At 43.7% G+C, this 20,148-nt stretch overlaps 1 protein-coding gene across 2 annotated transcripts in view; it reads left to right on the top strand.

The window, feature by feature from the left end:
- Tulp4 (TUB like protein 4) overlaps positions 1-19,872 on the top strand; it is a 187,976-nt gene extending 168,104 nt beyond the window's left edge. For both annotated transcript variants that reach the window (XM_038339006.2, XM_038339007.2), the window contains exons 11-15: positions 2,148-2,292; positions 3,917-4,010; positions 9,121-9,264; positions 11,250-13,765; positions 15,421-19,872. In XM_038339006.2, the coding sequence (XP_038194934.1) occupies positions 2,148-2,292; positions 3,917-4,010; positions 9,121-9,264; positions 11,250-13,765; positions 15,421-15,537 (3,016 nt within the window). In that variant the 3' untranslated portion in view covers positions 15,538-19,872. The remainder of the gene's footprint in view (positions 1-2,147; positions 2,293-3,916; positions 4,011-9,120; positions 9,265-11,249; positions 13,766-15,420) is intronic.
- The last annotated feature ends 276 nt before the right edge of the window (positions 19,873-20,148 follow it).

Here is a 20,148-nt window from a genome sequence, read left to right as displayed (position 1 = left end):
GAACAGCCTTTGCTTCCCAGGTTGTTTGTTTTCCCTTCCTGTTTCACAAAACAGTGTTTTGTAGTAAACATGTTGTATTGAAGAGAATGCAAGCTCTGTGTCTGTAACACTGTCTGAAAGCAGAACTGTGTCACCATCTAGAAGAGCATTATCTTCCTCCTCTTGCTGTCATGGCTGTGTGACTGGACAGACAACACTTTGCTGTGGGTGGTAGTGGACAGACTCTTGCTTGTTTACAGTTCTGAGACGTGTATGCAAACTCAGAGTGTGATTAACATACTACTCTACGCATGGCCGGATGCCCATCTTTTAAACAACTGGTTCACTGGGCAATTGATCACCAGTGTGTCCCCACCAGTTCAACATAAAGGACATGTCCATCATCTTGAAAGGTCTTTTGTATTTCTTGCATTCAATATGATTTCTGTTGAAATATATATATATATATATATATATATATATATATATATATATATTTACTGTTGAATTTAATATGAATATGGGTACTGTTTATTTAGCTTTTTTTTCCTCAGCACAGTATCATGGATATCAGTTGTTAGCTTTTTTTTAAATCACATTGTAGGATTATTCCACTATAACAACATGCCACTTTACCAATCGATAGATATTTGATAGTCCCTAATTTGGGACTGTGATGAATAAATCCATTATAAACATTTTTGTGCAAATCTTTTGGGAGATACTGCACTCATTTCTCTTGTGTATATTCTTAGGAAAGGAGTTACAGGGTCATGAGTTAAATACATTTTAAACCTCAGTGGAAACTGCCAAGTAGCATTACAAAGTGAGTGTATCAAATTAAATTTCTGTGTTTAAGAATTCCAGCAGTTCCCGATCTGACTTCCGGCTCTGTTGTCACCTTAGGAAAGTTTTATCCATTCTGTGGATGTGCAGTGGTGTTTGACCTCTGAGTTTGACTATGGTATCTCCAGGGAACGATGATGCTGAGCTGAGCACTTACCCTGTATGTCAGCTGTCTTTGGTGAAGTGTCTGATTGGATTTTTCCTTAATTTTTTATTGGATTTTTTATTGAGTTGTAACATGGAGAGGACTCCATGTCAGATACACATTTTGCTAGATAGTTCAGTGTATGAGGTTCATTTGTAATCAGTGTTGCTCTTAAGAAACTTTTGTCCGTCCTAAGACCATGAGCCTCCTTCCTGTAGCTTTAAAGTTAGAGTTTTCACACTAAATCTCAGATCTGCCTTATAGCCAAGCTAACATTTGAATATGACATGAATGAAGAGAAAACAATTATTATTACTATCCAGATTCTCCAGTAATGTGATTCATTGATTCTTTTTCTTCAATTATGAACTTGTAGTATTGTGTTTGGCTTTTTCCACTTCCTAAGCAGAGAGATCATTTGCCATACACTTTGTCTATAAATATCTTTGTGACTGGTTTTTCCTTTTCTCGTTCTCTTCTCCCTGGAGCTCCTTCTGCACAGCAGCTAAGCTGATAGTCTTAGCATGCTACTCCATCCCTCATCTTCCCATCTCTCTGGAGCCTGAAGTATCTTACCAAATTTGAAAACAGTGTATTTCTGGTGCTTTGTGTGCTTTTCTCACAGGACATTATAACCTCACCATAGTTGTTCCATAGCTCCATCTCTTGAGTAGACTGGGGTTAACTTAAACACCTGTGTCTTTACATTGTGGACAAAGGAGTAGAGAGAGAACATGGAATCAGAGGCAATAGAAAAGCTTTGGATTCAGTTATTTGACTTAAATATTATAGGTGTCAGTGTCAAATAATCTGCTAAAATTCAAGCTGACATACAAAGAATTTTATAAATCACAGTGATCATAGGATGAAAAACAGTCTTCCTCCTGCCATTTTCCACATAGGAGGCATGTGGACCTCTAAACATTCTGTAAGTCAATAGCTAGTGGGTGTTCATTCTCTAGGCTCTTACAGATGAATCACATAGTCTGATCTCTGTATATATTACTTAGTATTTAGTTGGCATTCTTTCCTAAATCAAAACCAAGAGTGCTTTGAGAAATTAGGGCCTTGAGCATTGTGAGCCAACATCTACAGCTGAGTGTCAAGAGAAAGAAGAGTTCTAGATGAAGATGCATCCCTCTGTGCCTGTCTCACGCTTCTGGCCTTGTTTCCACAGGATCAGCATTGAGGCCCGCAAGTCACCCAAGCTGCCCCGGGCTGCTCAAGAGATTTCTCGATCTCCCCGATTGCCCATGCGCAAGCCCTCCATGGGCTCGCCCAGCCTGACTCGGCGAGAGTTTCCTTTTGAAGACATCAGTCAGGTAGAAGTGCATAGCTGACAGTGACACCTCCAACGCTGTCTGTAACATCAGGTTACCTGGAAGCACCACTGTCCTTCCCAACTTGCCTGTCTTGCTCATTGCTGCACCTGCATGCACACTGTGTGGCCCTGTTCCATGTACCTTTCTGTTATTGGACTCTTCTTCCTGGGGAACTCTGACAGAGATACACACCCTCTTCACTTCTGCCTCGTAGTTCTGCAGTAACACCTCAGTTGTAGGAAAGGAATGCTGGCCATAGTCTCACGGTCTGGCCTTGCCTGCCTTCTTCAACCTTATTTTACCCCTACTCCCATCCCTAAGTCAGTTTGTGCCTTCTCTGTGAAGGCTTCTGCCCTGGCCCAGCCAGCAGATGTGGTGCCTAACCCCCTTCTGATGGTCTTCAGACCCTTTGTATACAAACCAGGGACGGCAATTATTATTCGTCCTTAGGTCCTAAGTTCCTCCAGAAGCTGTTTTCTTCCCATCTGTATTTTACTCACACCCATTTTGAGCATAGCAGTGACTTTTCAAAATGTTTTTCATTTTAAATTGAATAATTGAGAGATTTAAGGACATAATTGTTTCAATTCAACTGACATCTGCAGAATCTATCAATGATAAAAAAAGGAGAAATGGCCTTTTTACCTTTAAAGTTTTATTTTATTTTAGGTTATGTTTTCATTATTTTATATTAAGTTGTTATTACTCTCTCTTTTAATTAATTAATTTGTTTGTTTGTTTTAGCTATCACAAGCAACCCAGACTGATCTGAAACTCAGTAGACACCTGTCTCAGCCTCCCAGTTGCTGAGAATACAGTCCTCTTTATTTTCTTACTTTTTTTTGAGATGAAGCCATGCTATTTTGTCCAGGCTGGCCTCAGATTTCCACTTCATCCTCCTTACTAGTTGGAACTACAGACATATATCACTATTCTGAACTTTGATGGCCTTTAAAAAATTTTTTTTTTAAACAGGGTCTCCTCTAGCCCAGGGTAACCTCAAACTTGTTGTGTAGGCAAGATGACCTTGAACTTCTGATCCTCTCAGCTTAACCTCCACAGTGGTGGGATTACAGGCTTATATGGCCAGGCCAAGTTTGTGTAGTGGTGGAAATCAACCAAGGGCTTCATGCATTCTGGGTGGGCATTCTGCAAACTGACCTACACCCTCAGCCCTTTAATAACTTTTATAAAGGTATATTCATTTATATATTTATACATGCTTGTATGCATTTATGTGCACCAGGTGCATACATGCACCCATTGAGGCCAGATCCCCTGGAACTGGAGTTAGAAGTGGTTGTGAGTCACCTGATGTGGGTGCTGGGAATGGAACCCCAGTCTTCTGCAAGAGCGGCACATGCTCTTAACTTCTGAGCCGTCTCTCTAGCTGCTGATGACCCCTTCAAACTGAACACATGGACATGCTGGAGCAGTGAGCACTCGCTCCTAGCTCAGTGGACCACCACTGGACATGGGAGCCCATCGTGCCCAACTTAATCTCCGCTGTTCCTGGCAGTGTCTGCTTACAGCACATTTCATGTCAGCACTCGGTACTAAGTGAACAACAGACAATGTGAAAACAGACTGAGATTCTTTCTTTTCTTCCCTCTTCTCCCCACAGCACAACTATCTTGCTCAGGTCACATCCAATATCTGGGGAACCAAATTTAAGATTGTGGGCTTGGCTGCGTTCCTGCCTACCAACCTTGGTGCAGGTAAAGACTCATTCCATTTTCTTACTGCCCTCTTCGGAAATCAATAAAAGTTACAGTTTTTGCCTGTGACCACTTAGATTAGAAAATGAGCTCTTAAGACAGTCTAGGATCGCTGTGTCTGTCTCCTGACTCTAGCCACTGTGATGTCAGAAAACAGACCTGCACTCATTGTCTCTTCTCCCTATCAACTCTGTGTTAGGAAACTAGTGAAAGTAGCTAGACTCTCCAGGAAAGCCCTGGAAGAGTTCTCAACACTCGGCCATCGTGAGCAGATTCAAGTTCCAGTGTCCAGGTTCTTGAAGGGAAAGGGCATTGAAGACCAAGAAGTTAGCTGGCTGTGAAGAATGTGGCTGTTAGCAGTGCGCATTCAGCATTCTTGTTTCCCTTATCTGGTTAACATCAGAAGAAAACTGTGGAGTGGAGGCCGGGGCCAGCCCAGGCTTAGGTCTTCATTAGCTCACCCACCTCACTGAGACTGGGAAGAGGTGGAAATGCTAGAGAGCCTTCCCTGCCAGCTTCCTTCTGGGTTTTCAGATGCACAGTGCTGCTGCTGTCCCTGCCCCTCCATGTCCTGGGTGGCCTCTCTCAGTGAGGCCAGATAGGCCTTGGCCCTTAATCCAGTATGTGTTCTCTGCACCCAAATGAGATTGTTCTTTAAGAATTCTGTCTACAGAAGTTGTATTCTAGGTAGACCTACAAAATAAATTATTCTTGAAAACCAAACACTAAAAATCCATTTAGGATGAAGTGTAGCAGTAGCACACTTGCCTAGCATACTTGAGGCTCTAGGTGTGATCTCTCACACCATCACACTCACCCCAGATCCAGAGACTAACTGCTGCTGTATGTGCCTACAGATGCTCTTATTAAAACAGTGCTTGCTTAGAGTTGTCATTTTGAAGTTTTTATTTCAAATAAAATTAAAGCAAAGGACATAAAATTGAATTGGATTTATAAAGTTCTCAGACTCACAAAAAATTCTCAGTAAGGCTTGCTATGTATAATATGATGAGGAAATGAGGTGGCAGTATGCACTTGGTTTATGCAATAAATGTTAAGTTTTATCACATGAACAGTTTCCTTTTTGTTTACCCATTCTCTTCCACAGTACAATTCTCTTGCCTACACAGGAAATTCCTCACAACATTTCAATGACCTGGAAACTCTGATGATCACAGAAGTGTTCACCTCTGTCCTATCAACCTGTTTAACTATCATCACCTCCATCTCAGTAAACTGAGAACCTGGGCTTCCTAAAATAAAGACCAGGAGAAAGAACTGGGGTGGAAAGTTGTTTGTTTGTTTGTTTGTTTGTTTGTTTATTAAATTCTGCCCTTCTCCTGCGATAAGTAGATCCACAGCTAAGCCACTAAGACTGCTAAAACAGAGTCATGGATGTCTGGGGCCCATGCTGTCCCAGTGTGAGCTGGTAGAGCGTCAAGAGAAAAGCCTCACTGTTCTCCTAATCATTTACTCTTTTCTTTTTTAATGTGCATTGGTGTTTTGCCTACCCATATGTGTGTGTGAGAGTGTCGGAGCCCTGGAAGAATTGGAGTTACAAGCAGTTATGGGTTGCCATGTGGGTGATGGGAATTGAACCTGGGTCCTCTAGAAGAGAAGCCAGTGCTCTTAACTGCTGAGCCAACTCTCCAGCCCGTTAATCATTGACTTTTTTAAAAAGATCATTCGGTCCATATGGTTTCTATTGTTTATATTAGAGAAGTCAACTTTTAGATTCAAGAAAGTCTACTCTTCATGTCACCTTGCTAATCTTTTCAAATATAATACACAATGTGCTGATGGGCTTAGGAAGTGAGTATTCCCTATGTTTAATAATATTTTTCCTTCAATTAGAACAGACTTAGCCCATGAAGAGAGGGAGAGACACACAGAGAGAGATGGAGATGGGGGGGAGAGAGAGCACACACATGCCATATAAAGATTTATTGAGGAAGAGGACTGCAAGAGGGTCTGGCTTAGTCCTTGTTAGCCTCTTTCTTTGTGGCAGCCAGTTTGTTACTGACCTCTCTGCTTCCTCCTGGCCCCACCCCTCCACCACCATCCTCCCCTTCCTCCCCTCTCATTGTTTAGCCTTCTACCCTTTTGTTGAACTTGCATCCTCTGCTGATCTAGTGTGAGAAGCTTACAACTCCAGGGTCATGTCCCACATGAAGTTTATCTCTCTGCTGATGGTCCCAGAAGCTCATTGCTGTGCCCGACCCTGCTGACATCTGTTGTCACCTCTAGACCTATGAGGGCCTATGACCATGGGGTACACAGTCATGGTATCTGAGACCAACCCATGGAATTTCTTGAATTTTTAACATCACTTAAGAGCTGTATAAAAGCTATATTAAAGGGGACATACAATAAAAAGGTAATCATAAGAATGATAAAGTTGGGGCTGGAGAGGTGGCTCAACGATTAAGAGCACTGGCTGTTCTTCCAGAGATCCTGAGTTCACTTCCCAACAACCACATGGTGGATCACAACCATCTGCAATGAGATCTGGTGCCCTTTTCTGGCCTGCAGGCATACATGAAGGCAGAACACTGTATACATAATAAATAAATAAAATCTTTTTTAAAAAAAAAGATCAAATCTCCCATCATTACTACAGTCTACCTAGGTTTTCTCCCCTGGAGGCAGGTAATGGTTTGTAATCATTCCTCAATTTCAAAAATGTTCTTTTTGGTTTTTTTTTGTTTGTCTGTTTGTTTTTCGAGACAAGGTTTCTCTGTGTTAATAGCTCTGGCTGTCCTAGAACTAGCTCTGTTGATCAGGCTGGCCTCAAACTCACAGAGATCCGCCTGCCTCTGCCTTAGGAATGCTTGTTATGGTTTTGGTCCCTGTCCCTTTAAGAGACAAGTCATGCCCACTCCCTCCCCATCCGCTGAGGCAGGCTGATCTTCAGCTTCCGGCCTGAGCTTGCTCTTTTTTCCATCTTCCTTTCGTAGAGGCAGCTTCGCCTCTGCCTCTCTCCCCACCTCTCTGCTTCCCCCCCCCTCCCTTCCCCCTTCTCTTCTTCCTCTTTCCTTCGCCCCCCTTTGGCCCCTTTACCCCACTGTGGAACACCCCCTTCCCTAATAAACAACCTTTCCACCCACGTGGTCGAGTCCCAGGTTCCTCCCTCTGACTCTGCGGTAAACACAAGCCGCAGGAAGAAACACAACAGTGCTAAGATTAAAAGTGTACACCACCTACACACACATACAAAATAGTTGAAAAAGATTCAATTCTAACTGGAGGAAAAAGACTATCTAGATCATTCCAGGCAGTCCCTGCACTGCAGAACTCAGATGTACGTTTAGATTCACATTTCTCACATCAAGCACGTGTCAGCTTGGAGCACAGAACACATCTATACGGACTTCAAGAACGTTAGATGACATCTCCAACTGCATTGACAATTAAGTATCCTGAGCAACTGAATATTTCTCTCACACTGTATGTTTGTTATAACCTTTTGTGATTTGATATTTTGATTATTTAGGATGCTTAGAAATTCACTTTAGTATATCCCCTGAGTGACAGTGCTGTCTTAGTTTTAAAGATGTTACATATGAGGACGACACTATGCCCCTTCAGTAATTGTTATTGTCATGACCATTAGCTTACATGGGACCCCACCTCATTTGAACTCAGTTGTCCAGCTGCAGAGGCAAAGGGCAGGACTAAGTCCAGGGGAATGAATGACAAGACAGATGGCAGGTCCAGACGGGCAGAGGACATTCAAGAAGGCAGTGTCAGCAGTGGGGAACAAACTGAACTGAAGCCCTCAGGACATTGGGAATTGTAGGTCAGCCTTTGATGTATACACTGGGAGGTCAGGTGACAGATCAGGAGGGTTAGTATATCACCCTCATTGTGCTAGGTGTCCACCTTTTGATGGGAGTCACACTGTTTCCTTGGCCTGGTGTGTCCAATAAAAAAATTTTTTAAAGAGTATGTGCCACCACTGCCCAGCTTAAAAAAAAATGTTCTTTATTGATCTAATAAAGAATAGCTCTTTTCACTAACTCAGAACAGTCAGTACAGAACTTTTCCACCAAAATTCATAATTCTGTATTGTGGGCAAGAGTGATGAGACTGAATGAAACTTCTCTGATGTTTGGATGGGAAAAGACACCTCCTGAGTTACAGCCTCATATAGAGGCTCAGCGAAAGCTGCTGCTTCTAGAGCAACACTGTCTTGTCAGGCCAGGCTAGTTAGGGGACGGTGCAGAGAGGATGTTGGCTGAATACATTGTCTCTGTGTACAATTTCACAGGAAGGAGTTTTCAACATAAAAGTTGGGCCAGTAGAGTTGCTCAGTGATTTAAGGCATTTGTGCAAAGGTTGATCTCCAAACACTATGAGATGGTGAGACAGAACTAACCTTTGCACATGTGTCATGGAACACATATCTGTATGTATGTGCATACAGACAAACACACATATACAGTTAATAAATATCTGACATAAGAGAGTTGACAAAAGCTAACCTTGTTTTTACCTGCTTATGAAACTCAGATTTTTAAATTAATTGTATATTTTCTATTTCACTTGCAATTTAGGCTTTCTTGTAGCTGTCTGTTTCTGGAAGTGCCTTTGAGTCCCTCTGCAGACCCCAAAGGTGACAGTGACATAAGGCCTCAGTCTTGGCAGCAGCAGCTCTTTGTACATCTGTGGTACCCTGGTCCCACGGACGGCAAATAGCTCCTGAGCTTGGCATTCTTTGTGCATCTGTGGTACCCTGGTCCCATGGACAGCAAATAGCTCCTGAACTTGGTACTCTTGGCACTACTATTTCAACTAAATTATCCTTCTGGTTGCAAATGAAACTCTTAAAGATGTATTCTTCCTGTATTTGATCATTGCAAGAAATGATTTAAGTCTGAGTTATGTTTTTGGCATTTAAAATCTGTGGTTCTGTAGACAAAGTATTTGTCAATCCCACATGGCGCTGTATACATTGTTAGAAGCTAAGAGCTCCACTTGCTCCTGGTCCAGCCTGTGTAGATCTGCCTGCAACAGAGAGGTCCACAGCCCTCTCTTTCTCCATCACACTGCTGACTCTGTGGCTCTCCGCTGGCATGCCTTCATTAACTGTGCTCCTTTCTCCCACCAGTAATCTATAAAACCAGCCTGCTGCATCTCCAGCCGCGGCAGATGACCATTTATCTCCCAGAAGTTAGGAAGATCTCAATGGACTATATTAATCTACCTGTCTTCAACCCAAATGTTTTCAGTGAAGATGAGGATGATTTACCAGGTGTGTCACATACGTGGCCTTGTCTGTTACAGTACCTCTCTTTTTATATTATGCAAGGGGGTAGAGTGGTAAGTCGTTGAGTCTGGTTGTTGTCACAGTTTGAAAAGGCCCACCTCACTCTGTAAGCTTAGGAGACATGGTATATCTGAGAGGAAAACCAGAGTACGTGCTTTTTGGCAGAAGGGAAACTTGCAGAACATGGATGGTTAAGGTAGTAGTGACATGTGACAATTCACAGAGCACTTCTCGTATCATATTGTCAGTCCTTGCTTTCTGCTGCTCATATAAAAACCATGACCAAAAGCAACTTGTGGGGGGAGGGTTTAGTTCAGCTCACAGGGAATTCGGGATAGGAACTCAAAGCAGGAACCTAGAGGCTAGAATTTAAACTAGAAGCGCTATGTAAAATCAGAACTAAACTCTGTCTCAGTGGTCTCTCCTGGCCTCCACCCTTTTTATCCCTGCTTAAAGAGCTGCTCTCTAGAGGCCTGCAGTGCACACAGGTTCCAGCTCCTGAAGCCTGCCCTACCTCCAGGACTCAGAGCCTTTGCATCTGAGCACCCTTTCCACTGCAACTTATCTCTAACTCACAGAGGCCTGGCTTGAGTTAGAGATAAGCTGTGGGCTTTGAGATTTGGTTACTGTAGCGGGGGATTCTTAAAGGGTTCTGTTTACAGATCAGGATGTTTTCCCCTGGCAGCTAGAGAGTTGTCTCTAACTGTTCTCAGTTGTTCAAGGGCACTTGAGAATCCCCCACCCCTTTTTCTTAAAGTATAAGCCACTTGTAATTTTGTAGAAAGAAAATCTTCCAGCGTCAATACCCACCCTTTGGTGAATGAACTTTGGGCACTTAGCCTTGACACCTGCCCTGCTATTTCAGAATCTCCAGTTTCGATGCAGCATATGCTTTCCCTGGACAACCTCTCTGTTCTCCCAAATGTAGTAAGCAACTTTTTCTGCATTCAGTTGCTGCGATGGCTGCCCTTGCTGTGTGTAGTCCTCATTTGAGAGGTTGGAGCTGCCGAGACTCTTCACTGGAGAGGGAAATAGCTGAAGTCATTGCTCCTTGGAGACCAAAGGAGATCTCAGAGAGATCAGCAAAGGAATGATAGGAAGCTTGAGGTGGGACTCAGATTCCTGCAACCAGAGGATAAGCTGTCTTAGTGGAGGCCCCAAGGCCAGGCCTAACCTTTGAAATTTTGATGGCTGTAGGCTACTATTTGTGTGCAAAGTCAGCCAATCTATACAGTGAGCCTGTTAGATACTGTTTGCTGCTCAATTATTTGTTGCTATGCAGCATTAACACCAGGTTCCAGGCTCTGGGCCTGTGACAATGTACTCTGAGGAAGAGGCACAGCCAAGTCCCTGGGCTGAGAGGAGCAAAACTGGAGTTAGTCCCACTGCCAACAAGGGCATAGACTGTGGTTCTAAGCACCTGCCCAGTCACTGTTGACTTCATGATATGCGAAGTGACCACTAAATAGTGAATGAAATGGCCACATGATTGTATTTGGTTGGCTATACCTTAAATGCTGGTTAAAATGCTAAAAAGCAGTAAATAGGAAAAGGTCATTCAGTGAATACACATATTTCTAGGGAATTCTTTCCTTTGGTTTTTCCACTTTATTTTACATAGGCTTTTTATGAGTATAACCATTAAAGAGTTCTTTATGTATGATGGTAGTATTCAGGCACATGGTACCGATTTCAGAATGTTCGGACATGTTCGTTGAGATGTTCTGACAATGCCTCAGCCCACACTGAGCAGGCAGGCTATGTTTCAGACTCCCTGGTTGGCAACGTGTCCTTCCAGAAATGTTTGGGAAGCTTTGTGGATAGCCTTGTTGTCGCCCAGCAAGGGCATCTCAGTCTTAATAGCTACATTTTGCTTGCAAAAGATCAGATAAGTCCAGGCATGCTGCTTATTCCGACCCAATTCCACAGCATTGTTTTGCAACCAATTCTTTTTTCTGATTTTCTTCCAGTTACTGGATCATCGGGTGTCCCAGAAAACAACCCTCCTTGTACTGTGAACATCCCTATTGCACCAATCCACAGCTCGGCTCAAGCTCTGTCCCCCACACAGAGCATAGGGCTGGTACAATCCCTGCTGGCCAATCAAAATGTGCAGCTGGATGTCTTGACCAATCAGACAACAGCTGTGGGAGCAGTAGAGCATGCAGGTGATGCTGCCACCCAATACCCAGTTTCCAGTCGGTACCCCAATCCTGGACAGGTGATTTTTGGAGGTGTAGAAATGGGCCGCATCATTCAGAACCCTCCTCAATTGCCTTTGCCACCACCTCCACCACCGCCACCACCACAGGGGCCTCTGCAGCTGTCTGTGGTGGACCATGGAGATCGAGACCATGAGCACCTGCAGAAGTCAGCCAAGTCCCTGCGACCAGTGCTTCAGCTGGCAACCGAGGGGGATGCAGTGGTTTTCAGTGCCCCCCAGGAGGTCCAGGTGGCAAAGATGAATCCCCCACCCCCGTACCCAGGAACGATCCCTGCTGCCCCCACCACAGCAGCACCCCCACCTCCTCTGCCACCACCACAGCCCCCAGTGGATGTGTGTCTGAAGAAAGGTGACTTCTCCCTCTGCTCTCCGGCAGCACATTACCAGCCTCCCCTAGGCTATGAGAGGATCACCACCTTTGACAGCAGCGGCAATGTGGAAGAGGTGTGCCGGCCTCGCACTCGGATGCTCTGTTCCCAGAACACCTACACTCTTCCTGGCCCAGGTAGTTCTGCCACCTTGAGACTCACAGCCACTGAGAAGAAGGTTCTCCAGCCCTGCACCAGTGCCACTCTGAACCGCCTGACTGTCCCTCGGTACTCCATCCCCACAGGGGATCCGCCTCCATACCCTGAAATTGCTAGTCAGCTGGCTCAGGGACGGAGTGCCACTCAAAGACTGGACAGTAGTCTCATCCATGCCACCTTGCGAAGGAACAACCGTGAGGTTGCGCTTAAGATGGCCCAGTTGGCTGACAGTTCCCGTGCCCCGCTGCAGCCCCTGGTCAAGCCTAAGGGTGGTCCTAGTGGGGCAGTGGCACAGCTCCCAGCAAGGCCTCCACCTGCCCTGTATACCTGCAGTCAGTGCAGTGGAGCCGGGTCCAGCTCACAGCCAAGTGCAGCCCTGGCCCATGCTATCAGCACCTCCCCACTAGCCTCCCAGTCCTCCTACAACCTTCTGAGCCCTCCGGACACCTCTCGTGATCGTACTGATTATGTCAACTCAGCCTTCACAGAGGACGAGGCCCTGTCCCAGCACTGTCAGCTGGAGAAGCCTCTGAGGCATCCCCCACTTCCTGAAGCTACTGTCACAGTGAAGCGGCCTCCCCCTTACCAGTGGGACCCTGTGCTGGGTGAGGACGTTTGGGTTCCTCAAGAAAGGACAGCACAACCTGCAGTGCCCAACCCCTTAAAACTGTCCCCTCTGATGCTAGGGCAAGGCCAGCACCTGGATGTAGCTCGAGTGCCCTTTGTGTCTCCCAAGTCTCCGTCCAGCCCTACTGCCACTTTCCAGACAGGCTATGGCATGGGAGTGCCATATCCAGGCAGCTATAACAACCCCTCTTTGCCTGGAGTACAAGCTCCGTGCTCCCCTAAAGATGCCCTGTCCCCAGCACAGTTTGCACAACAGGAGTCTGCTGTAGTACTTCAGCCAGCGTACCCACCCAGTCTTTCCTATTGCACCTTGCCCCCCACATACCCAGGAAGCAGCACATGCTCCAGTTTACAGCTGCCACCTATCGCCTTGCACCCTTGGAGTTCCTATAGCACCTGCCCACCCATGCAAAATCCCCAGGGCACTCTCCCATCTAAGCCCCATTTAGTGGTGGAGAAGCCTCTTGTGTCCCCACCACCTGCAGAGCTCCAAAGCCACATGGGCACAGAGGTGATGGTAGAGACTGCGGACAATTTCCAAGAAGTCCTCTCTCTGACAGAAAGCCCTGTCCCCCAGAGAACAGAAAAATTTGGAAAGAAGAACCGGAAGCGCCTGGATAGCCGAGCAGAGGAAGGGAATGTTCAGGCCATCACTGAGGGCAAAGTTAAAAAGGATGCAAGGGCTTTGAGTGACTTTAATTCTCTCATCTCCAGCCCTCGCCTGGGGAGAGAGAAGAAGAAAGTGAAAAGTCAGAAAGACCAACTGAAATCCAAAAAGTTGAACAAGACCAACGAGTTCCAGGACAGCTCAGAGAGTGAGCCGGAGCTGTTCATCAGTGGGGATGAGCTGATGAACCAGAGCCAGGGCAGCAAGAAGGGGTGGAAGAGCAAGAGGAGCCTTCGTACAGCCAGTGAGCTGGAGGAATTCAAGTGCCGCAAAGCCAGTGAGAAGGAAGACGGGCGACTGGGCAGTCAAGGCTTCGTGTATGTGATGGCCAACAAACAGCCTCTGTGGAATGAAGCCACACAGGTGTACCAGCTGGATTTTGGAGGAAGGGTGACCCAGGAATCTGCCAAGAACTTCCAGATTGAGCTGGAGGGGCGGCAGGTAAGGAGACTAGCCACTGAACAAATGAGCCAGTGCTGTGGACTGGAGGAACAAGCCCTTAAAAAGCCAGCCAGGCAGGAAGGAGGAAATGTCTCATGAATCTCAGGTGGAGCTAGTTGGTTCAGGTTTTAATGTCAGAGAACCTTCTGATGTCCTTTAAATCTAAGTGATACATATACCATTAGTCAGATGATTGCATGAGATTAGAAAGAAAACGGGACCCACCCATCCCCTCACCACCAGCTCTTCATTCAGTTGCAAGTGTCTTCTAGAGTTTGGGATTTTCTGGTATTTTACATCATATTTTAAAAGAGCATATACTTTTATTTATTAATGTTTCTATTTTAGCCATCATATTTTTGCCTTCCTCCTGTGTAACTTTTTAGTAGTTGTGCTACCTGCGTCCCACAGGAGCTGTCGGACCTGGTCACCTCTTTCCTGCTTTTTCATTTTGTGGCTTTGCTTCCACAAGAAAATGCAGCTTGGATAGATACAATATGTGCAATACCCCTACTTCCTAGCTGCTCATTACCAGCTGCAGAGGAATATCCATCTTCTCTACCTCGTATGTGCACATGAGAACTGTCCTCACTTTCCAGTCTAAGCAGTAGGCATTGGTGACTGCATTATGTCAGTACATGATTCATGACTGAGCCTTGTATGATTTTTTCCTAAATGTTTTAATTGCTTAGTTCTGTTTTCTTGTTTCTGTTTATTGCTAATTCATCTTCCAGGTTTCTAATAGAAGGCAAGTCTCCTCTTAGTACAGATCAGGACCATAGAAGACAAATAGTATTTCTTACAACACAGATGGCCTCTGTAACCCACCTCATTTCACCTCTTGACCATCCTGAGAAGTCCATCCATTTTAAAATTTCATTTTTACTTAATTAACTTACCAAATATTTTTACTGTATGCTGTGTTCCTGGAAGTTTCTAAGCCAAGAATCGGCAGACTACCCCATGGATCTGCTTAACTCCTTTCCTGTGTTTGTAAATTTTTACTGAAACACAGTCCTACTTCTTAAGTCTACAACTACCTTTGTTTAACACAAGCGAAGTTGAGTGATTCTACAGAGTATATCAACTACAGGCCTAAAATGTTTATCAGCACTTCACAGGAAGCTTGCCAATGTTTATTCGGAGTGAAATTAAGAGTATGGGGAAACATGGAAGTAACTGTTGTCATGTATCTTTCACAAAAGGGAGAGAGACCACAGGAAACGCGTGTGTGCCTTGTGCTGCGGTGCAGTGCTCTCATGTTCTGAGGCCACAGCAAGTGGCAGAGTCACAGGCTGAGCAGGGCAAGGAGGAACATGGTAGAAAGGACGTTGTGGTAATTTAGAGAAGTGGCCAGGAAAGCCTTCCCTGAGATGGAGAACTTGGACAAAGCTGGCACACCTCTCCGAATGTGGAGCCTCCTTTTGTCTGCCATGGAGAGCCCACTTTATCTCACCTGTAGCCCTTACGTCATCACCACACCCCTCCGTCCCGTCCTATAAATCTGTAGTTAGATCTAGAAGCCCCTCAGATTCAGTTACGTGGGCTTCTAGAACTCTCATGAACAATGCTCTCTGCTCCCCTCAGAGTTGGTACATCTGACTGTTTGCTCACTTTCTCTTCCTTTCTTGTGTTTGCTCTCACTTCTTCCCTAGGTGATGCAGTTTGGACGGATTGATGGTAATGCATACATCCTAGACTTCCAGTACCCCTTCTCCGCTGTGCAGGCTTTTGCTGTTGCCCTGGCCAATGTGACTCAGCGCCTAAAATGAAGAGACAGATGCAGAGGGAGACATGCCAGGAGCCTTTGGGGGAAGATGTGCTGCTACTACCCAGGAAGACCGGAGACAGCAACAGTAGAAGAAGCCAGCAGGCCAGGAGGGTGCTGATGTTTAGGCGTGGTCAACTGTCCATTTATCCCTTATTGTCCCTCCTTTCTCCTTTTGATAGAGTAGTATTTGGAAGCCAAGAACTTGAGGGATCTTGTGTTCCTGAAGGCAGTGTAGCTTGGCTATAGAATGTTTCACTGATTTACTTTTTAGTAACTAGGACGAAGGCCTTTGGAAAGAAGACAGATTGCTTTGAACCTGCTCTTCTTTTAGGTGTAGGGAGTGTGTGTTAGTGTTCATTCTTCATGTTATCTGGACTCTGTTACTATTATCACTAGTGCAAAAAAATGTGGTTTTTTTCAACATAACCAAAACTCTGGAAGATTCAGCTTCTCTTTTGAGGGAGGACAAAACTTAATTCACGCATATGTGCTGCTTACTAGAAGGTACCTACACGGATGCAGGACAGTTATGCACATGACTTGTGCTGTGCTGATGTAAACCAAGGTAAACGGCTGCTGTCACTAGTGTGAGTGTGATTTGGTAGGCAGTCTGTGAGGCGACAGACCTACAGCACTCTGCAGACACCTGGGTGAGCTTGTGCAAGGACTGTTCTCTCCCAAGGATACTGGTGGAAACCCCATCTGACTTTGGGAGAAGGTAAGAGACATCAGTGGGCACATCAGGCTGAGGCAGAGCTGGGCTTATATTCACATTCACCAGACTGGTCCATCACCAGATACCTCCACTTGTACAAGAAACAGCCTTTGTTCTCCCTTCTCCTTTGTTTGCTTTAATCTGGAATATTTTACTGTAAACATCTTTATCTTTAGATCTTATTGCCCTGTCTTTTCTAAAGTATGAATGGGATTTGATTTGAAACTACACCATTCCTTCCCTTGGCCACATTAAAGTTCAGCTGATTTGAATGCTTTTGTTCTATTATAAGTGTGATCAAAAATATTTGTGCATTTCCCAGGATATTAAAAGATAAGGATGTGGTCAGATCTTTGTGGAAAGCTCCACAGTATTCTCTAAGGGGAAAAATGAACTATCTTTGGGTGTAAAAGACAAACCACTGGGAAAACCTTGTTAAGACTATCAGACTTAGGTAGTTGGCTGTCTGTATGCCATTCCTTCTGCCTATAGTATCTTTGCCCAGTTTCTTCTTGTTGTGGGAATACACCTTGGGCAAATACCCAAACTTTATTGTAAGAGCCAGTTTGTGCTGTAGCTTTTACCTGTGATGTTGTTTATTCCCAGAGCACAAGAACTGCCTGCTGGCCTTGACTCCTAAGTGTGGGTTTTATTTGAAAACTGACAAGTGGAAGATGCTACAGAAAACTTTTCACTTAAATATTGTTTTGTGTTTATTTTTTTTCTTGTGTTTTGTTTAAGAATTAGAAAAGAAACTGTTTGATTTCTTTATCTGAGCAAAATTAAGTTACTCATCATTCTTTCAAAATTCCAAAGAAATACTAACGAGGACATCTCCCAGCTGATACTGGAGTTTTCCATTTTATAATTTAAAATATGGGAGCTGATTCTTAGGTGGGTCAGTTGTCCCAGGAAGCGTTGAATAGTGTATTGGGAATGACTGTGTTGGTTTACGTCAGTTTTTGTAGCTTGATAAGGTGTTCCCGTGCTATCATTAGTTGTGCAATATGGTTGTAGCCTCTCAGTTTATGGAATAATTTAAATGCAATTCCTTTGTTTTGTTGTCTAAGAGATAGTTATTTATCTTGCTCTTTATAATATTCTTGGGAACTATTTTGTTACTATGTATTGGTGATTTATGCCCATTATTATTTATTTAGAAAATAGTACCTTTGTAATGACTTATTTGGTGGCAATATATTTTGCTGCAAAAATAAAGAGAATATGACAGAAGATGGTTTTTGCTGGATAATTTGTAACTTTCTTGAAAATTGGGAAAAACCTATTAATCCCTTTAAAAGTAAATTCACTCCATCAGTATTGATTATATGCAAAATAGGCTATTTCTTTGAGATAGCATGCCCTAACGTAGTATTTCTCCTTATTTTGAAAATTTTGGTTAGCAATAAAAAGTGATAGGACACAAGGAAGGGTGAGACCTCTTAAATAAGAGTAGCAAAAGAGGGACCTTAATCAACAATCTTCAATTTTGTTTTTAGTTCAAGCTGGCTTTTTGCAAAAACTGTAAAAGTTATATGTTATAACTTTGCTAAATAAGACTGAGTGTGGAGGAAATCATCTTTAAAAGATATTTTCCATCAATGGAGATGCCTGCTTTCTGAGTCTTGAATGATGCTTGACCTACGAGCTGCAGAACCGGGAGCTCCTGCCACCCACTAGACTCCTTTCCCAGGCTAAGGAAGAGTGAGTCTCGGCTACCACGTGTGCAGTAGGCTGCTGGCAGCAGCAGTCATGACACGGTGTCACTTAATATAATGGCTTCTTTTAAAAATTGCTTCATACAGTCAACATCATTTGATTAAATTATCCTCAAGCTAAGACTTTAAGTAACAGAGTTCTAGGCACTTCATGGTTACTAATAGCAATTTGTGAACGTCACAGTGTCTCATTGGCTCCCTAAAATAAAAGTCAACTACATAGAGACTTACAGAAAAACAACAGTATATTAATAAACAAAACGGGTGTTAGTTTGTCTGGCTCTGACCTCATCAAAACATAGGTCATGGATGTTTGTACAGTTACCCATTTGAATCTATATTCTGAGAAAAACTGGACCTATAAAGCTAGAACTACTCAGAGTTCTAATGGACGCAAAAAGCAAAAGCTTTTGCAAGTTGGTACTTTTCATCCACAGCCCTGCTCCTTTATGTAATGTCTATTCTGTGATCAAAGGTCGGGGGCCGAGGTCTAAGTGCTCTGCCACAGGGTTGGAGAGTGAACTTGGCTGGAGGTGTCTGACCTCCTTTTGTCCGTCTCTTAACTAAAGGGGATGAAGCTATGCAAACTTGAAAACGCATTCTTGCCCCAGTAGCCTAATTCAGCAGCTCATCTTCCCCTTTATGAGACAGAAAATATGTTTTAAAACATGGCCTTTTGTAGAAAAAAAAAAAGTTCTTTTTTGAGTCAGAGCTGTCTACTTGAACAGAAACCAGCATATCTTTAAAAGTTCACCCCTAGAATGTGTTTGGAATCATGTTTGGTCTAAAATTATAGAAGCACCAGATCCAAGTACAGTGGAAGTCCCTGCAAGTCCCTATGAGTGTACTCTCTTCAGTGGGCACATGTGTCTCAAATTGAGAGCGGGTTCAGAGTGTCATTCGTGGCTTGCTTCTTGTAGGGCATTCATGTGGAAGAGTCTTTTTTTCTAATTCAGAAGACTTTCTGAGAAAGGCATTTGTGGGGAGGAAACTCCTACTGTCCCTGTGTGGGCTGTGGATGGGTTGACAACATTAGCTGGGTTCCAGCTGTCATTTGAGTTTCTGGGACTTTATGGTAGCATACAATTGAGAACTCTACCCCACTGTGTATCTTTCTCCTTATCTCTGGCTGATAAACTCTGCAGGATTGTGGCTTATTTTGTTTCCTTTTTTTTCTCGGCTTTGTGCAGTTTTCTTGTGACTGAATCTATATTTTCTGTTTACAAGTTAATTTTAAGGGGAAGGGTAGGGTTTTAAGGTCTTGTTTATTGTAGATAATTTTCTTCTCGTGTTGTGAGAGAGCATGGGTTATAATTTGAGTGAAAAGGCACTGTATTATTTACCAAAGGTGTATTGTTTGCGTTTGTTTATAAATGCATTACTTTAGTATTGTAAATTTGGGCATAATTTCCAAGTTTACTACTATTGCTACTGCTGGCATTTACCTTTCTCCTTCTCTCATCTTTTTATTCCCGTAAATGTGCATTGTGGGGTGCATAGGTCACAGACCAAACGAGACCACCAGCATGTTCTTGTCCACACTTTGGGAACAGCGTGCACTGTTTTGTACACATCAGCCCCTCTCCCCGCCGGGTTGGTTTTTAATTTTTTTTAATTCAGCATCTTGCTTTGTTTAACTTTCCAGACAAGATCTGTTGAGAGTCGCCATTGCTTCTCAATGATCTCTCCCTTATTTGCCTGTCTTTGTATGTACTTTGTATACTCAATTGTGCAGGAAGTATTTTAGATGGGATAAATGGTTTGCATTCAAAATGATGTAGTTTGTCAAGATTATTTTGCCTTTACTATTGAGATGGGTTACTCTCAGTTTTTTTTTCTTGATGATTTGAAATTGTAAGATTTGTCCAGCTATTGCTTAATAAAATTTTGCAGATGAAAAGAATTACATGTGTGCCAAGTTTGAATTATGGGTCATTTGAGAAGAAACTACATCCTTCCATTGGCATGACCTTCTGAACCCTTCACCAGTTGCTTACAGGGGTCCCCTGGGAAATGCCAACAAGACTGGGGACACTGAAATATCCCTGTCATTCCATTGCTGAGTTTGAGAGGTCAGATCATGTTGTCTACTTGATGAATTGCTTTGACTTTTTATTTTTTTCTTCCTTCTGAAAAAGATTCCAGTTAAGAATGCATTTATAGTCTTGAATGATACTGA

The sequence above is a fragment of the Arvicola amphibius genome, chromosome 8 (genome assembly GCF_903992535.2).
Source record: "Arvicola amphibius chromosome 8, mArvAmp1.2, whole genome shotgun sequence".
In the NCBI taxonomy this organism is placed as follows: Eukaryota; Metazoa; Chordata; class Mammalia; order Rodentia; family Cricetidae; genus Arvicola; species Arvicola amphibius.
This window is presented reverse-complemented; position numbering and strand designations above follow the sequence as displayed.